At 36.2% G+C, this 16,603-nt stretch overlaps 1 protein-coding gene across 1 annotated transcript; it reads left to right on the top strand.

Moving 5' to 3' along the window:
- Nucleotides 1–669: 669 nt before the first annotated feature.
- On the top strand, nucleotides 670–6,977 carry LOC143540550 (vesicle-associated protein 4-2-like). Its single transcript, XM_077033579.1, has 7 exons — nucleotides 670–914; nucleotides 4,484–4,554; nucleotides 4,670–4,751; nucleotides 5,153–5,271; nucleotides 5,431–5,508; nucleotides 6,387–6,506; nucleotides 6,624–6,977. The coding sequence occupies exons 1-7, from the start codon at nucleotides 692–694 to the stop codon at nucleotides 6,681–6,683; spliced, it is 753 nt and encodes a 250-aa protein (XP_076889694.1). The 5' UTR covers nucleotides 670–691; the 3' UTR covers nucleotides 6,684–6,977.
- Nucleotides 6,978–16,603: the final 9,626 nt, after the last annotated feature.

Raw genomic sequence — 16,603 nt, 5'->3', positions numbered from 1 at the left:
AGATAATGTTGGATTCTCAAAATATTTTGGTTCAAGGATACCGTATGGTAAGCGATTGTTTTAAAAACGATCCCGGTATGGATTTAAAGTTGTGCATTATTGGAACAAGGCAAAAAGATGCACAAACTTACAACCAGCCAAAAATTTCTAAAGTTGCAGCATTAATCGTTGGTGATATTGATGACACAATAGATTATCGCGATATAATTGTAACGACTCAAAGCAGATCTCTAGCAAGAGTTGGAATATATATGAGAGACCCCTTTTCTACTTATGGTTAACAATATGTTGCTTTATCAATAGTCAAGAGTAGATATTGTATTGAATTGCATATTTTGGAAAAGTAAGGTAAAGTTACAAACAAGACAATAAATATGGAACAAACTTTTATCATCTTAAATATGTCTTTAGTTGACGATTTCTATATTCCACCCGTGTCGTGCACGGATCAATAACCTCGTACCTAAGTAAAACAAAAAATAGTAAAAATAAAGAAAGAATTAGTAATGTCATTTTCAAATAAATAAATGATGGTATAGTTGATTAAGAAACAAAGAAACTAGGGTGTGATAGATTCAGATTCACTATCACTAATAATAATCAATCAATCGGAAGCACAGCACTTGTTTTGAAGACAACTGAAAACCACAACACCCTTCTTGTATTTCAATCTGAATCTGAATCACCGGAGATGCCCATCGTTGACGATCGATCTTCATCCGACGGCAGCAAAGTGTGGGGTTTATTTAAGCGACCCTTCCGAAGCACTACACACACACCTTCTTCTTCTTCATACCAAATTGAACCTCACAATAACAACATTAACCCTAGCTCCGTTTCATCCGTCGCTAGATCTCTGCTTCCTACACGACGTCGTCTCCGCCTTGATCCAAGGAATAAGCTCTACTTCCCCTGTATGTATTATTATTCATTCCTGTCCTAATTGCTTTTAGTTTTACAAGATCTGGATTACTTTCTTTATTCTTTTCTGATTGCTGGAGAGTATTATTAATTGGATCCTGGTTCATTTGATTTACTGTTTTTATATTTTTATGTGGTTAGGTCTGTGCTATTGAGGTTATAATAGTTGAAATACCTGTTAATATGGGTTATGTATTATGTGACAGGTTAAATAAATGTTTGTTAAAAGTATTTATTTTTATAATATCAATCAATCAATCAATCATACCCAGTAAAATCCCACCGACAGCAGAGCTATAGGTAGGGTCTGGGGAGGGTGGGATGTAGGCACACCGTACCTCTATCCAAAGGAATAAAGAGGTGGCTTCCAGAGAGACCCTCGGCTCTAAGAACATGTGTATGAAGCAAAAAAAGGAAATCAAAGTTTAACAGTTATATAAAAAACTACTACTAATTATAATAATATTAATAAAAAGGTCACAGTTTAACCGCAATATAAAAGCTAATAATAATAATAATAAAATATGTAAGGGAAATACCATTATGGTATGTGACCTAAATAAGTTAAGTCTAAGCCCTAAGGTATTCAATTCTCTCTAAAAATCCTTAACTTTAATTCTACTTCTCCACGAATTCCTATCCTCAACCATGTCCTCGGAGAGGTTTAGGTCTATCAAATCATGCCTAATCCTCTCATCCCAAGTCAATTTCGGTCGTCCTCTACCCCTCCTCCCCTCTATAGTAATGTTTTCTACGGATCTAACAGGATTCGTCGTCTGTCTTCTCTTTACATGTCCAAACCATCTCAATCTCCACTCTCTTATCTTGTCTGCTATGTTCGCCACCCCTAATCTCTCGCGAAGCACAACGTTTTTTATTCTGTCTAGCCTTGTGTGCCCACACATCCAACGTAGCATTCTCATTTCTGCTACCTCCATCTTCCGCACTTGTGCCTTCTTGATGGCCCAACAATCTGTTCCATATAGCATTGCAGGTCTAACTGTCACCCTATAGAATTTTCCCTTCAGATTAGTCGGGAAACTCTTGTCGCATAATATACCTGTGGCTGCTTTCCATCTACACCATCCTACCTGAACTCGGTGGGTCACATCACTGTCTAATTCCCCATCGCTCTGTACAAATGATCCTAAATACTTGAACTTCGTTACCTGCGGGACCACCTGCCCTTCAATTGTGATGTGTGCGTCTTCACTGTCGTTTATCTCACCAAAATCACAGTGTAGGTACTCCGTCTTAGATCGGCTAATCTTTAAACCTTTTGTCTCTAAGGTTGTTCGCCACTCCTCAAGCCTCATGTTTAGATCTTGTTTTTTCTCAGCAAGTAACACAATATCGTCTGCGAACATCATGCACCATGGGAGAGTCCCCTGAATCGACTTTGACAACTCATCCAATACTACTGCAAAAAGAAACGGGCTCAACGCTGACCCCTGGTGAAGACCTACCTCTACAGGAAAGAAATCAGTATCCCCCACTGGCGCACGGACACTTGTTTCACTCCTGGTATACATATCCATAATTATCTCTATGTATTTCCTGGGCACTCTTCTACCCTCCAAGCACTCCCAGAGCACCTGTCGTGGCACACTGTCGTAGGCCTTTTCTAGGTCAATAAACACCATATGTAGATCACGCTTCTTCTCCCTATACTTTTCCATTAATCTTCTTATAAGGTGTATTGCCTCTGTGGTGGAACGCCCCGGCATGAAGCCAAATTGGTTGACCGTAACCTGAGTTTCTCGTCTAAGTCTAACCTCAATCACTCTTTCCCATAGCTTCATAGTATGACTTAGTAGTTTGATTCCTCGGTAGTTACCACAACATTGGGCGTCTCCTTTGTTCTTATAGATAGGAACTACAACGCTGCTCCTCCACTGGTCTGGCATCTTACCTGATTTGAGAATACTATTGAACAGAGTAGTTAACCACATGACTCCTTCCTCCCCCAGACACTTCCACACCTCGATGGGTATGTTGTCTGGGCCAACCGCCTTAGACCTTCCCATCCTCCTAAGTGCGTCCTTCACCTCTTCTCGTGTGATCCGTCGGCAGTAGCAGTTATTCGATTGTTGTCGATGAAAGTTTGTGTTGTCATGTTCTTCTTGGTAAGCTCTCCCATTGTTAAAAAGATTGTGGAAGTAGGTTTGCCATCTTAGCTTGATGTCCTGCTCCTTGACCAGTACATGCCCATCTGTATCCTTTATGAACTTCACCGGTCCTAGATCTTGCCTTCTACGCTCCCTGGCTTTGGCAATCTTAAACATAGCATGCTCCCTGATTTATTTTTATAATAGCATATCATATATTTTTTAAAGATGTTTTATAGAAAAAGTTAAAGAATAGGACGTATTGTGTAATCATATTAAAGAAATTCATTATTATTTAATTTGAAGAGAGGGGCAGGAGATCGCAGTCTAGACCTAACCAGAAGTAGACGCGTGGCATCCAATATTTAGTAGGAGAAAGGATCGGGAAAATCAACTTTTAGGTGGCTTACAAAGCTGACATGTGTCGTCCATTCTTTTTGTTTGTTAGAAATAGAAGATAAGTATTAGGTCAATGAGTATTGAGAGGGAGAGAGATCTGAAGTTGGAGGACATTGGTAGCTATTGTGTTTCTTTAATAATTCATAGTGGCGGATGAACAAGTAATTTACTGAAGGAAATGTTAAGACACAATCAGATTGAAGATTACATGGTGAGTGTGTTTCTGAGCAACCATCCTTGGTTACAAGAATATGATCTTTTGTCCTATTCAGGAAAGATTCAAGCTCAGCCAAGTGGTTAACTATAACCAAACAGTATGAACTTGGTCTATAGGTTTTAGTTATAGTAAAAAAATTGAAGGAAAAAATGATTATTGAAAGAAAATCGCATTAAGACTCTTAAAATTCAAATTCGAAACACACAGAAAGGGAAAAGCAAGTGAGAAATAAGAAAAGTTAGGTGTAGGGAGAACTATGCTACAATACTTCTACTAGACCCTTGGTGCAAGTTTTCTTTCTAACTTCTAGAAGTTGACTTGCCGAGTAAGAAATAAAAATGAAAAAAAGTTCCCCTTTTTCTAGTTTATATTTCAGGAGTGTAGGTGAACTATTCATTGTGCAGCGATAAACACACTCAGACGACCCGTCTAAATTTCAATCCCTACACTCCACGTGCACTCTTTGTGTGAAAATAGTTTTATTTTTAAAATCTTTGCGCATCTTACACAAAGAAATCAATGGTCGCCACATTTTCGCACCTAGATTTTGTACTTTCCGCACTAAGATTGCACATGTCATTTCCCTAGTGTGTCCACGTGGAATGCGTTTTGGCACAAAGATCTCCACATAGCTGGTATTTTGCTTAAAGAGTACATGTTCGTTTTCTCGATTTGAAAAGTCAATGTTTGTTTTGTCGATTTTGACTGGTCATATGTTCATTTTGGGAATTTCCCTTTATATAAACTCTGGTATGACTTGAATTATTATTATTAATATTTTGCTTTATCTACGTGTTTATTAACATATCATGTCTATTTTCCATCTTTAACTTTCTAGATGAACCCGGTAAGCAAGTCCAAAGTGCTATTAAGATAAAGAACACCAGCAAGTCTCATGTAGCTTTCAAGGTATGGTCATAGATTTGTTTAGTCGTACAAGTATCACATTTATTTTTCAAATTGAAATCCAACTTTAATATCAAGGCATCCATCTAGTAACTGATGTTTGCTTGTATTGCTGAAGTTTCAAACAACTGCCCCAAAATGTTGCTTCATGCGTCCTCCTGGTGCTATTCTTGCTCCTGGTGAGGCTATTATCGCAACCGGTAATAAAATTTGTATACATGTTTTTTTAAGGTTATAAGTATGAAATATGATAACGAAGAATGCTTAGTTTGTTATATATAATGTAATATGGTGGATTTTAAGTTTAACATAATATCATATTTACTTAACCAAAAAAACAATATCAGATATATCTATTTAAAGTACTTAAAAATTTCATATTTTCCCGTTTCATTAAATACAATTTATAGTATGACCGTTATACCCTTCACTTTCTCCTTGCACTCCAAACTCTCATCCTAATGCAAGTTTTAAAGGAAGGGTATAAACTTCATGAGACTATCCCTTATTTTGAAGGGGATATATGAGACTATCCCTTATTTTTAAATCTTGCCACTTTTCTTATGATTATTGCTTAATAATTCATCTTTGGTTTTGATAGTTTTTAAGTTCGTTGAGCCGCCTGAGAACAACGAAAAACCAATGGATCAAAAGAGAAAGGTGAAATTCAAAATCATGAGCCTGAAAGTGAAAGAGATGATAGATTATGTACCTGAGCTGGTGAGTTAGAAAACCTTCTTTCATGAGCATGACCTTTTCTGTACACGGTTTCCTATGTAATCGTCAACTATGGTTTAGAATGTCTTACTTTCAATACATATGAATTTAAATATTTAATCCAACTGGTTGATACATTAAGTTTATTCTGCTTGGATTTAGTTTGATGAGATGAAAGATCAAGTGGCGGTTGAACAAATATTGCAAGTTGTTTTTCTAGACGCGGAACGTCCCAGCCCGGTAAGTTTGTTATGATGCATGTTTAATTTAGGGGTGGATATCGTGTTGTGTTGGTGGGCTGAATCGCTGAACCGTTGAATTTGAACACGACCCATATATTTAGGGGTACTCATGAAACCGAAAAACCGATCCGTGATCGAAATAATCTAAATAACCGAACCCAAACGAAAACCAACAGTTTTGTTTTATGTTTTTTGTAAAAAATGAATTTTCAGTTCGATACTTCGATTATCTTTTATATCTCTCATTGGTTATTAGCACGCAATTAAAACCGAAAAAAACTAAACCAAACCGAACGCACGAACTTTCAATATTAATTTTAAATGTTAAGTAGCTTACTAGAATTTGATAAATACTTTAACCCAAATGTATTAGCCCAAATGTATAATAATCAATTAATCATTAACTAACAAAAAGTTTTAGGTCCAAATTCATTATTCTAGGTCAATTTTTTTTCGGCCCAAAATGTTAAGCCTAAATGGTAAAACTGAAAACCCAAACCGAAAGATTTTTAAAATCTCAAAAACCAAAGTTTCGGTTATTGGTTCGGTTTGAGTGCAAAAGCGACTCATGCACTTCCCTATTCCCTACATATATTTTATTTGTGTTAAAAGTCATTACTTCTAACCTGCACTTGTAAACAACCTGTTTAACCCTTTCACCTAAACGAGCCAAATGGTTGGCTGTAAGCAGTCCGAAATGTAGTAACAAATGGGTTAAACGGGTTAGCGGGTTGGCCTCTTAAGTTAAACATGTTAAGTAGCTGAAGTTGACCCGTTTAATTAAATGGGTAAACAAGTCAACACAAACACGACATATATCTATTAAATGATTAGATATGACACGAAAAACTTAGTTATATTCATGCCGGTTTGAAGGCCCTGGAAAAACTCAAGTGGCAATTAGCGGAGGCGGAGGCTGCACTCGAATCCCGCAAGAAACCCGCAGAGGAAGTCGGGACCAAAGTCGTTGGTGAAGGTCTAGTCATAGATGAATGGGTAAGCTCCATGTTATTTAATAATAGTAATAGTGATAGTGATAGTGATAGTAATAATAATACTTTTTTTTATCATAATATGAAAATGTTAATATAACTATATTTGTGGTCCTTGTAGAAAGAAAGAAGAGAGAGATACTTGGCCCGACAACAAGTTGAAGGTGTGGACTCGGTTTAATAACAAACAATCATCTTTTGTCCAACCACCAACTGGTGCACGAGTTGGGCATAGGATGATTGTGAATATGTTTACATTGTAAAAAGCTTTTGCGAGTCGATTCTGTAACTTGAAAGGTTAATATTTTATCTTGTTCCACATGCTGGTTGGTGTATGTTTGATTTCACAAAGGTGATGTTCGGGCTTGCACCCGTCACTTAGGCATCAAATGTAAGATTTCGTGTTTATGTATTCTTTCGTGTTTTGCTTTGCGTATATTTTATGAGTTTTATAGATATATTCAAAAACTTATATAGTTTATACTTACCGTCTCCTAATATAGTTTATACTTACTCTCCTATAAACCCAGATGCCCTAAAAATAGTCTTTTTTAATTTAAGTGATAATAAAGAACTCGTACTTAGGCCATGTGTAGTGGGGCTAGAATTTAGGCGATTTTGGGCGCGAACACCGCCCCCCTCTCCTTTCGGGCGATTTTTGGGCGAAAAGGGGCGGGGGTGGGGTTCTTTTGTCGCCTGGAAGAGATGAAGATTATTATTATTATAATATATTATATATTATTATTATATTACTATTGTATATATATATGTATATGTATATGTATATGTATATGTATATATGTTGTGTGTGTATATATATGTATATGCAAAATAAATCCTAGAAACAACTCGAACCACCCATTCCCTTCTTTCGGTCAACACCATGATTCGCAAAACCAACCGAACGTGAACTTACAATGGAACCCGATGAACCTAAACCAACCGAGCTATCCGTTTCAATTTCCCAACCCGAACCAAACATGTACGCCAATCGAGCTATATGTTTTTTTATATTTTTAGTTATGTATTTTTTGTATTTCTTTTTAATTTTAATGCATTTTTATTTAATTATTTGAAGAAATTGGTTTTTATTTGATTAGTTTAATTATAAAAAAAATAATAAATAAATATACTGTGGGCCCAATTTGTAGCCTCTACACCATTACACCACAAAAACAAATTCTCACCCCATGCTGACTGGGTGTCACGTGTTACAATTCGCCCCCATTTGTAGCCCCTCCACTACACATAACCTTATATTGTGGAAGAATATCAATTCAAAGTGACAATAATAAAAAATGTACGTATAGGATATCATCATGTTAGTTAGATGTGCATAAATTGGGTATTTTTTAAATTCGGAATCGGGTATTTTGAAACGAGTACAAACCAGAACCCGGTAGGAACTAGACCTGAACCGATAGGAAATAATCAGAACTAGTTGAACCGGGTAAGGTAGGAATCAGGTATGGGTTTTACCTGAAAATCGGGTACACCGGGTTTTCCATTTTTAAACGGGAAAATTTCCTAAATGACCCAAATGAAGAGAGAGAAAAAAAGACCAAAAAGGTCACAACTTTCCCAAAATAACCCAACTAGTTTGTACTGAGCCGACGCATAGAAAATATAACCGACGGATTCAAGAACCAATTAAAATTTGACATTTGGCATGAGTCTAACAAAACCGAACAGATTTTTGAAAATCTTGGGGTTTTCGTCCAAAACTGTTCTTTAAATCTTTTTGTAAAATGTAGTCTCTACAGACGGTTTTTTTATGTTTCCTATGTGGTCTGTTCAAATTGTGATTATTCCTAACTTCTTCATCTTTTTAATCTTCATCTACACCTTCATAATGAAACCACCACCATTTTCATCTTCATATACTTTTTTTTCTTCTTTATTTACTCATCTCTAAACCAAACTTACTTTCCAAGTTTTCTTAACCCACAATGAAACCACCACCAACCACCACCACCACCACCACCGTCAAAATTGAGTATCCACACTCCAACTCACCACCCTTAACCGCCACCACCATTAACCTCTTAAAAAGAATGCCTTAAAAACCACACCGCCACCATTGGCGGCCACACCACCGACGGCTGCAGCGAGTACTTGCCGTCACCGCATTCCTCACACCGCCACCCCACCTCACTAAAATGTGCCGCATGCGGCTTTCATCGTAATTTACACCGCCGTAATATTAATAAGATGAAGATGTAGATGAAGATTAAGAAGATGACGATGAAGAAGAAGTTAGGAATGATCATAATTTGAACGAACCATATAAGAAACATAAAAAACCCGTCTGGAGAGACTGCTTTTTACAAAAGGATTTAAAGAACATATTTGGACGAAAACCCCAAGATTTTCAAAAATTCTGGTCGGTTTTGTCAGAGTCATGCCATGTGTCAAATTTTAAATGGTTCTTGAATCCCATCAGTTATATTTCCTATGCGTCGGCTCATTACAAATTTGGTGAGTCATTTTGGGAAAGTTGACTTTTTGGGTCTTTTTTTCTCTCCCTCTTCATTTTGGTCATTTAGGGAATTTTCCCTTTTTAAACACAATATGACCGATGGGAACCGGTTTTTGAACATATAAAACAAACACACATACTATAAACTAGTAAGTGAGCCCGCGCGTTGCGGTGGGACGCAACAGGAGTTCGGTCGATAGTGGTTGTTGTAGCAAAATTTATTTTTCGCATAGTTTTAAGACAAAATAAGTGGGGTACATTATTTTGGTTCACATCAATAAATGGTTTACATGTGGATTGTAAGTTTGAAACGTAACATAGTACCGACCTTAAACTTGCTTAAGGTTTATTTCAAAATGTATAAAAATAATTAAAAACGAATATAATTTACTAATAAATAAATACGAGCCTAGCCTTATCCGAGCTCGAGGTTAAAAAGACAACTCATGAGCTAAGATTGAACTTCAAAAAAAGAGCTCGAAACAAGCTGATCTCGAGCTGTCATAAATCATAAAGAATCGAGGTTGACACCAACTTTAAGGAACCTTGGTGGACACCAACTTTAATGTAAGTTTGAAGTATGAAGCATGAAATGGTGGAACATAATTTACCAAAAGTCATGCATAATTTCATATATTCTGATGTAAGGAATGTTTTTAAAGCACGAAGCATTAATTTTCTGTGATATGATCCTCCTAAATGATCATCAACTATATATAAGAACTACGTTTCAAAATCTTAACACAATGCAGCATCAATCAAACCTAATAATGGGTTATATTACATGTCAATCAACCATGGAGAATTAATATTCACTTGTTTGACAAAACTGAAGAAAGTCAATATGCACCATAACAATTAACAATCAACGACCAAACTACACTTGCTCATTTGAAACATCATATTCCTTTCATATATTTGAATATTCTTACTACTTTTACAAATGACCAAACTGCACTTCTTCTGAATCACTTTATTCCCGTTTTCTTTGACTTTCAAAATCCGTGTAATATTAATTTGGAACTCCATAAACAAAGTTCTGCAGTTACAGCTCCCATTTCTCTCGTTATCTTTATTCAAATCCATCAATACATGGCATCACTAAGAGGAGTGTGATGTTTAGCACCAAGCAAAAAAAACCAACATTCTGTAGTTCCCACTCTGTTGACTTTTCTAATCAATTGAACCATCATTGACATATACATATCCATATTTCACCTTTGACCTATAATATGTCAAACATGCACAAAAAGTCAAAGTTGACTAATAAACAAAATAATCCCCATGAAACAATTTTTATTCATAAAAAATCAAACTTGACCAGGTTCTTTCCCAATGACCAATTTGCCTATCATTCATGATTTTTTAATTTTTGGCCAATTACCCTATTTCCAAGCAATGATTTTTGCACCCAAAAATTCAACATTGTAAAATAAAAGGACAACTCAAAAGTTGTAGGTAGCGATTGTGTAACACCGTTTTGGACAGTTAGCACACAATTTGTTATTTGGAGCAAGCTAAGTATTCCCATGCTAAGGTTGTCGTCTTGTCAAGACACATAAATAGTCATCACACGGTAAGTCCATTTTGTATGGTGAAAAATAACTACATATGTTTAAAAACTAATTATCCCTTCTATATTAATCAAAGCATGTTCACTAATATAGAGACAATCTTTGTAATCCACAGGGCATATGCAGATCAGTGTATGGCAAACTTACCATGAGTAAGCAATCTATATGTAGCAATATTAAAACCCACGCGCTGCAATTAGCAAATATAACTAACAAAGAGCCAAACATTCTAAAAGTTTTTGAGGTGAAACATAGTAATGATTTACCTAAGATATGCAAATCTTTATGTTCTCAGTAATGGTCACAACACTAAGAGCAAGTAACAATCTTATGAATAATGAAATAATATTGTAAGATTCTATGTCTATAGACTGATCCTTTTGGTCAGTTGGCCCAGGGGTTAGGGTTTCTGCCTTTGGAACCACATAAGTAGAGTAAAGAAAATATAAAGGGATCCGAATGTTAAACTGTGGACGAAAGGGTTGAAGATTTATAATAGCAATGAGTGAAATTGAATGGAGCAGTCAAATCGCCGGAGTGAAGTAATAGTAAAGCAATCAAAGTTACAAATTTATCCTTTTTGCCCAAACCAACTTTTAACCCGGACCGAATCGATTAGATAGACTCAAGTGTTTTCCATCCTAAACCGGTTTATAACCCGAAATGGCCTAGGGCTAACCGGTTTTGACTAAATTGCTCCGTTTTATAAACCAAATTGGTTGTGGCCCATTAACTGATGCATACACCTCCAGCGGAACACTAACCAGCTATTTAAAGAAGTGTATAACATTTTGGTACGTGTGTTGGGTTAATCTTGATGATTCGAGTTTACGGGTATGGGTCGGACACAATGGGTCAAACGGGTTTGAGAATGAAATTTATTACTGTCTCATTCCAAAAACTAATTATTACTGTAAAAATATTATGTTGTAATGAAATATGTGATTGTTACCAAAAAAATATTATATATTATCTTTGGAATCAAATTAGGAGTTAATTACTTATAAAAAGACATAAATAAAAAGAGTGTTTATGGGTAAACCCAACTCTTTTATAGTTTCTTGCCCATAACCTGTGAAGTCCTAATATGTATCTCAAACATCTATGAGTGTTAATCTAATTCAGGAGGAAAAAAACGTAATTCAGATGGTCATTTTGGTTAGGATTAAGACATGTCATGACTCAGGATGAAATAATGGGAATGACATAATAGCACATACAATAAAAATGAGAGCATAATATAGTAACTTTCATCACATAAATGATAAATTTATAAGGTCTAATAAGGTTTATAGAACAAAATTCACAACTGTAAGATAATTCGTGTGCTACAAATGAATAGGATATGTAGATTTGAGAGATATATGTGCTGCAAATGAATTTTTACAACTGAACATTTGTACCTCTTTATGAACTTAAATACAAAGGACTGCCATTTACATATCAGGCGGATTTCAGATGTGACATTTTCTTTGTTTTTTTATTAAAGAGACGCTTCTACAAGCCATTCCTGTATTACTTTTATAACACAAACCAACAACAAAACGGTCCGAACAAGAATAGAGGCGGAAAAACCTAAAATCAATCTACAAACCTAAACACTTGGCAGAGAAAAAATCACCACAAAAGCATGATAATTGAACAACATAACCAAAAGCAAATCGATCCAATTGAACGAATTGAAGAAAACTAAGAAAACAAATTACCTGTCAACAAACGAACATAAATGAAGAGTATTGAGAAGCATGTGAATCCAAAAAATAAATCAAAGCTAAATCGTAGACTAAAAAGGTGTTAGGAAGCAGGTTAATTAACCAACACATAATAAACCACATATATGTGTACATCTTACCTGGGAAGCTAGGGTTGGTTAAAAATGAAATCGAAAGTCCATGTGGTATACCACATGGCCTAATGAACAATTATAACTGCCACAATTGAAGGAACAACTGCTGTTACGGAGATATTGAAGACGAATCAATTATGAAATTGAAGATGAACGGAGGAATGATTGCACCATAAACCTGATCATTGAATTCATAACATAAATATAACCATTCTATTCTTGAAACGGTAACCCTAATTAGAAATGGTAACCATGTCTGAGGACGAAGCGGAAGGTCGCCGCATGTGAACTTCATTAAATTTAGCGGCGTCTCTTACATTAAATTTAGCGGCATCTTTTGTTGGGTTAAATGACCATTATGTCCATCTTATATGTTCTATAAGTAATATAGATATAGATATAGATAACTAGGTGTGGTTTAGGGCTTGATAAACCACTTATCTAACTCTAATAGCCACTTTAAATCACAATTTTGATTAAACCGACAAGCAATAACAACCAACGATGATGTTGTTATGGTTATCGATACCCCAAGATGCCCCGAGGTTTGGGATCATTATGACTTGTGTGTTATGACCGATACACAGGAGATGGCGCGGTTTAAGTATTGTGACACATTTCTGAAAGCGGGGTGGAACTCCACCTCCGAAAGGCGAAAGCATACCGATAAGTATTGTTGAAAGAAAATGTCTTGACACCAACAAGGCTAAAGCAGGAGAGACCGGAGAGTCATCCGGATCTGCAATTCCAGCCACCTCCGATAACAAAGCTTAATGGGCATAGAGAGTGGGATGAAAACGAAGAACAATATTTGCTATTTTAGTTTTTATGTTTAATAATGTTTGTAGTTTCTCATTTTATAATAAAATGTTCGTCATTCCGCTATAACGTCAAAAATTTGTAATGCCAAATGTCAAAAATTTGTTGGTTCTTACAATTCTTAAGAAACTCCTTATTCTTATTTGAACCATTTTCTATATATATATATATATATATATATATGATTTATGACTTTAAGACAAGTTATTTAAAAGAAACCGATAACACTTTAGAAACCGGTTACATTAAACCCAGTTATAAAAAGCATGACTAATAATTTTTTAAAAATGGCAAGTAAGACTAATAATTAATATAAAAACGGTTACATAAAAGTTGTTCGAGTGATTCGTGTTACATTTTACATTCCTAGAGCAAATACAAATTAAACTTTTTCAAACTCTTTTTCTTAGTTGTCTTCACCTTCGTCTTCTTCACCCGATAGCCCGGAAGATAGCCTTTCTTCCACCTCTTCATCATGAATTGGACGTTCAAGTGGTATTTCATCTTTAAAGTTTGTCTTGTCTTGTATACCATCCACCGCGTTCAAAATATTTATTTAAGCAAATGCACATCTCTAACAACTCCAGAGTGAGTTTTGTTCTTCGCATCGATAATATCCTTCTACTAAGAGAAAAACTGATTTTGAAGCTACCGTCGAAGCTTGGATGCTTAGCAAGTCATGAGTTATGGCGGAAAGAATAGGAAATTCGTTTTTCTTTCCTTTCCACCAAGCCAAACATCAAGTTTGCAAATTTCTTCGACTGATGCACCTTCAACATAGTTTGCTCCACTATATCGATAAGTTCACTTGTTGGTGTGTTTCCCCTTTGCCGCTTAGCTGTCAACTAACGAACAACATTCATCATATTTATAAGCTTGTCCTTACATGGGCTATTTGTTGTTTGCCTCACAAAAGTCGTCTTTGAGCTTGGACCATAACTTTGGAAATAATGATCATAAAGTTCTTGAAGGGACTTGTCGAAAAAATCCTTCGCTTCCGTCGACAACATCGGGTCGATCTCATGCATACCCATGTTGTCAAATATTTCCTCGATCAATGCCTCAACCTTGACAACATTCAAATAAGGATTCAAAGCGGCGACACAAGTAAACATCGGTGGTATGTTTCTATAATATTTTTTAACTTCTCCTTCATTGGTTCAACAATACTATTAAAAAGATCATTCTTGTTTTCAAACTCTTTAATATTTAAGGAGATGTATAATTCTTACAACACTTAACAACTAGTAGGATAATAAACCATCGACAATTTAGGGGTTGCGGTTTTGAAAACTTCAAGATACTTCAAAGAATAACCGATATTTACCCAAGCACTGTCGGGAAGCATATAGGCTTCGCACCGATCCACAAGAGTTTTATGAAATGCTTGTAATGATTCTTGTTGGGCAAAAGCACACGAGAGCATATGACAAGTTGAGTTCCAACGAGTTGGAACGTCCCAATTCAACCTAAATTATTCTTTTTCCACCGATTTGCAATAATTTTTGTATTCAAGATGTCTTATTTTCCTACTTTTAAAAACATCTTGTAACATATATCTAAAGCATCTCGGCACCATGGTTTCATTGGCAAGACCTTCTTGAACAACCAAATTGATAATATGGGCAACACATCGAGCATGAAAAAAATTTCCGTAGCTAGGTGGTGTATATTTTATGTAAAAATTTTCAGCCGCATTTGTATTGTTTGTTGCGTTATCAAACGACATTGAAAATATTTTTTCCCTCAAGTTAAAAGTCGTTATTATCTCATATATATTTTCAAACAATTTTTCGGCGGTATGTGGATACGGAAAGTTGTAAAACGCGATGGCGCGTTTTATCATTTGCCAAGAAACCGGGTCGACTCAATGAGCAATGACACAAAGGTAGGATTCCGGTAACCCATGTGGTGCCGACCAAACATCACTAGTTAAATTCACACTCGTTTCTATAGTTTGAAAAAAACTCAATTAAATCATTTTTTTGCACATTCCCACAACTTTAGACAATGGCGTCTAAGGATTGTACGATTTACATGTGTGTAGCGAGGTTAAGAGTCTCTCGAATCATGGCCGTCAAACGATGGTTGTGAAAATGGTTAAACCGCAAACCATCTTGAATTACGAACTTCGCCATTTTATCATGGACCGCTTTCATGTTGTAACAAAATATTGTACCATCTCGACCAAATTCGACTTGGTCCAATGCGGGAACTTCTTTCAATGCCTTGCAAAATTTCTTTTCGATGTGTTTTTTTAAAGTTGAATTCGAATCATGCTTTAAAAAAGTGCCACAAATTTTGCAACGAGCCCTAACGTCTCCATTGATCAACTCAACCAAATCTCAATTCCGCCATATGTCTTTGTTGCGGTTATGCGGGATAACTCGTACAACTTCGGGGTCATCTTCAACATGGACCGGGTCAATAAAAAAGGATTTAGAAGCCGTGTTCTTTTTACCCTTGTTTTATCTTGCCATGATAAGTGGTGGTGGTGGTGGAATGAAAAAAATTGGAGGTGTAGGTAAGTCGGAAGTGTAAAACAAGAATTTTTTTTTTGGTGTTTTTGACTTGGTAAAACAATTGATCCAAAAACAAGTTAGATAGTTTAAGGACCTAAAAAACCGGTTCCAACGGTCCTAAAACGGCTATATTACCGTCACTGGTGAAGTTTCATTGAGGCCCGAGGTGAACCCCCCCCCCCCCCCGTTTTTTTGCGCAGTAGTGTAAATTTACCCTTTTTCGCCCGAAAATTTTTATACGTAGTGTAAGTTTAGCCTTTTCGTCCGAAAATTTGAGCTCGGCCCCCCTCGTTTGTGAAATTTTTTATACATTTTGAGCTCGCCCCCCCCGGTGCCTTAGTCCAAGCTTCGCCACTGATTACCGTTGGAACCGGTTCCAACAACTCTTTTTTTAAACTGCGGCTCATTGAATGCGAAGAACTCGACGGAACCGGTTATTCTAGGTACGCACCGGAACCGGATAGGAACCGATTCCTGAAACAAAAGTGAGAACCAGGTAGGGTTTTCCGGGTATAAAATAACCCAAACTGGGTATTAGGTACACCGGATACGAACCGAAACCGGTTCCGTATTGGTTCTACCAGGTCGGGTATGAACCGGTTTTTTTTTCACCTCTAATGTCAGTTGATGCTTGCGCATGCGAGTAATTAGTAATGTCTAGATCAACCACTCATGCGTCTGGTAGCACGTCTCATCTTATGACCTAGTGTTGCACTTGTGAATGCTGAACAATTAGGGTACAGTGGTGTGGGATAAGCATAAATTCTTTTTCGTATAGAGCACATTGTATGTATTTTTGAGATGTTTCTTAAAGAAATATCAAGATCTATAATATAATATTGGTTAAGAGATTGGAAGGGT

This window comes from Bidens hawaiensis, unplaced genomic scaffold (assembly GCF_021521415.1).
Source record: "Bidens hawaiensis isolate Kalapana, Puna unplaced genomic scaffold, B.hawaiensis_p1.1 tig00012275_1, whole genome shotgun sequence".
Classification (NCBI taxonomy): Eukaryota; Viridiplantae; Streptophyta; class Magnoliopsida; order Asterales; family Asteraceae; genus Bidens; species Bidens hawaiensis.
The sequence above is the reverse complement of the archived record's forward strand: the minus strand, read 5'-3'. Positions and strand labels throughout refer to the sequence as shown.

Coding starts and splice junctions, on each gene's coding strand:
- LOC143540550 (XM_077033579.1), top strand. CDS start 692: ATGCCCATCGTTGACGATCGATCTTCATCCGACGGCAGCAAAGTGTGG. Junction 5,272..5,430: donor TAGATTATGTACCTGAGCTG/GTGAGTTAGAAA, acceptor GCTTGGATTTAG/TTTGATGAGATGAAAGATCA. Junction 6,507..6,623: donor GTCTAGTCATAGATGAATGG/GTAAGCTCCATG, acceptor TGGTCCTTGTAG/AAAGAAAGAAGAGAGAGATA.